The 3,510-nt window shown below is 51.1% G+C and overlaps 1 protein-coding gene across 1 annotated transcript; it reads left to right on the forward strand.

Moving 5' to 3' along the window:
• Positions 1–382: 382 nt before the first annotated feature.
• On the forward strand, positions 383–2,791 carry EMWEY_00039780 (hypothetical protein; the record flags this gene model as incomplete). The annotated part of the gene is made up of 1 exon (XM_013482504.1): positions 383–2,791. The coding sequence occupies one exon, from the start codon at positions 383–385 to the stop codon at positions 2,789–2,791; it is 2,409 nt and encodes an 802-aa protein (XP_013337958.1).
• Positions 2,792–3,510: the final 719 nt, after the last annotated feature.

Raw genomic sequence — 3,510 nt, forward strand, 5'->3', positions numbered from 1 at the left:
CGCAATGTTTCCCTCTCGAGGCTTCCAAGGTTTTTTAATTTAAACAAATTAAATTGAATTGGCACCTTTTTGCCTCCGTTCTTCATCATGTGTCGTGCACCACACAGAAGTCGCCTTCTATTGTCGATAAGTTTCCGTTTGATGTTCTGCAATCCCTCGGTGTGAGCTGGTCAATGCAGCGACGCTCCCACTACTCCCAAGCCTATTCCATTCAAACCTGATATCTGTGTGTCACCTTGAGTCTTGAGAATTCTCGAAATGCTCCTAGCAACCGTTAATACGTTTGTGGGGTGATGCTTCCGACAGATGTCAGTTGAGCCCCAACGTCCGCCAGAGGCTCATTTGAAAAACATATAAAGTGGATGCGCACGCCTTATTTTCAATGGGGGTCTCAACAATAACTTTGCGTGGGGCAGTAGAAGCCTCCGTGAACGCCGTTGGAGTGGGAACTCCCCACTCGGCAGAACACTGCTGCGACGATGGTCCTCTGGTGACGCATCCCCTGCATAGGAGCAAACCGTTCTGGCCCCCAAATTACCGCGTTTTGGCATTGACGTTCGCCTCTCTGGCAGTGCTGTATTGGGTGTTACGCTGCTTCGACCGTCTGAGGTCTGGGCGGAAGTCAGCTGGCACATCGAGGGCGCTAGCCGACGTCAACGAAACGGCATGCCTTGGCGACCACACACATAAGGAGGGGGGGGAATCTGAGGATGGTGGGTCCCCCGAGCCGTCTCATGAGGCCCCGCATACGCTGCCATCTGAGCTTCCCGCGGCCCAAGGTATGGAAACAGCAGCGGCAAATGAGGCGTCAGCTCACTTTCCTCAGGAATGGTCTGAGGCGGATGGGGATGCCTTTTGGCAGTGGTATCCAGAGACTGCAGGTGCTGCAAGTGCGGGGGAGCCGCCTCCTCAGTGGATGCAATCTCCGCAGGAGCTCCAGTTAGATCCGTTGCATGCCGGTGGCATATATTTTCCGACTGGAGACTTACAGCAAAGTATGGATGAACAACCAGGTCTTGCTGCATATCCGCTTTTGCAAAGGGTTGTTGATCAAGTGTCATATATGCATATGGCAGCCGGTACAGATACCTTCTACCCCTATTCCCAAGAACCAAGTGACCAAGAGTCGGTCCTTCTCCCCTTCGCGTACCCTGAGGGACCATGGTATCAAACTCCGCATAATCCGAAAGACTCAGCGCAAATGCAGTTCAATCACGGTGGGCTGCCCCCACATCGGGACGGCGATTCCGCGCCTTCAGATGAACCGCCCGACGGGGGATCAGCTGCAGGGGGGCTTACGCAATCCCGGAAAGTACAATCCTTGTCACCTTCAAGCCAAGACCCCTTTGGGGAAGGGTATTCAGGGCCCGCAGGTGATGCAAGTGCGGCGGAGCCGTCTCTTCGGTGGACGCAACATCCACAAGAGCTCCAGTTAGATCCGTTGCATGTCGGTGACATCTATTTTCCTCCTGGAGACTTACACCAAAGCATGTATGAACCACCGGAGCTTGCTGTAGATCAGTTTCTCCAAGAGTCTGCTACTCAAGTGCCATATAGCTACTGGGCACCCTACGGAGATACCTTCTACCCCTATTCCCAAGAACTGAGTGACCAAGAGACAGTCCTTCTCCCCTTCGCGTACCCTGAGGGAGCATGGCATCAAACTCCACATAATCCGATGGAGTCAGCGCAAGTGCAGTTCAATAAGGGTGGGCTGCGCACTCATCAGGACGGCTATTCCACGGCTTCCGGTGGAGCGCCCGATGGGGGATCAGGTCCAAGGCACCGTTTCCGGATTGGTGAGACGTGGAAAGATTGGGAAGGGCGAGGGTTGCCTCCTCCAGCACGTCAGAATGTCATAAATGTTCTGGACTGGATGCATAGAAACGCCTTCATGTGTAACAGTGTACTTCCTTTTCTTAGCACAGACCAGGGTGGGCGTTTGGCTCTCATCACTTTGAAGATCTTGACCATGGATTTAGGGGTTTTGTGGCTTGTTCCCGAGGATCTTGAGCCTGTTCGACAATCTATAGGTGACACCCTTTTAGAATTAGTAGAAAGCACGACAACCTACCAAGGAAAAGACCAAGAAGAAAATTACAACATCCAAGAGGTCAGGCGCATGTCCCCTTTGATTAGGCAAATCATGCTGCGAAGAGACGAGGAGAAACCAGTACCCCCTGAAAAGCGGCCTGCCCGGACGCATAGTATGACGGGATGGGTTCGGAAGATTAACCTGTATTTGGCAAGGATGTTGTGGGATTTGCCCATGTTTGCTGAGTCCGCTTCACCTGAGGATTTTGAGAAAGTAGTAGAGCAAGACATTAAAGTTTTGAACGCCTTATGGGATCTGCATAAGAAGTACATCACACAAGACAAAATCCATCGACGTCATGTTCTGGCCTGCCAGAGAAATTCCAACAACTGGATGCTTTTTAGCAGTAGAGAGGCAAATGCTGAGAAAGAAAGTAAATTCCCCGCATTCAAGGAAATCATTGAGGAATTTGAGCAGACCGTTAGGAATGCTGGCGGAATCCCACTCATTGCCGCAGGCGTTTCTGAGACTTCGGGGGATGATGCCACCATCCAAACATATTCCGAGGTAACGTGGCCATATCACCCTCTAAACATTGCGAATTCCCAGCGAGGTGTTCAGCTAGGTGTTCCTATCGCTCCACAGCAGAGCCGGATGGCCTTTGCAACCGATCAGAACCGCCACGTCCCAAGCACTGAGTCCATCTCTCAAGCCTTGTCTCGTGAAGGATGGTTAGGTGATCACCCCCCTCCATGATGGTAAACCACCACAAATTCCGAGAACCGTATCCGTACAGTTGGCATTTTGCAGAAGCTCATCGGTGGATTTTGGCACCTTCTCATGGGGCACTAACATGAGGGCCATCGCCGGTTTCAAGGCAACGTTGAGCGTTTACGGCAGCTCCACCTTCAACCCAACATGCGGAGATGATGGTTCAACATGCGGACTTGATGGTTCACCATCAACTACCTTGTTTCGACTTCGCACCGACTATGTGCCAGCCAATTAAGTGCTGGCTTCATGCACGCTGATCAACCTGGAGGTGCATCCATGAGAATGCGTAGCCTTTACCAAGGAGAAAGCTTACCACACTGGCCGCAAGGGTCAAGATCCAGATACTTTGGCTCGTCGTAGGCGTTCCCTGAAAAGCGCCTTCTCTGTCGGCCTGAAGCTGAATATGACGAAGCGCAGGGAGGAAGCAGATTCAGTAAGAGCTTGTCGATAGACGGAGTGAAATTGGTTTGGTGCGTTGGTAGTATAGAAGGAGCTTACATTGCTGGGTACGTTGTTGTCAGCATTTTGGTTTTGCTTGACATTTATTGTTTGGTCCCATTTCCATCCGCTCGCTTGCAGAAAGAAAGAACACTTTTTTTAAATTACGTTTCACGGTCGCATTCTTGGGTTTGTGTATTTATTCTTCGGCCCTTGTTTTTATTGTCTCAAGGGCGCAATGAAGCAATTCTTGAGAAGAGGTT

Source organism: Eimeria maxima, genomic scaffold (genome assembly GCF_000499605.1).
Source record: "Eimeria maxima Weybridge genomic scaffold, Emw_scaff644, whole genome shotgun sequence".
Lineage (NCBI taxonomy): Eukaryota > Apicomplexa > Conoidasida > Eucoccidiorida > Eimeriidae > Eimeria > Eimeria maxima.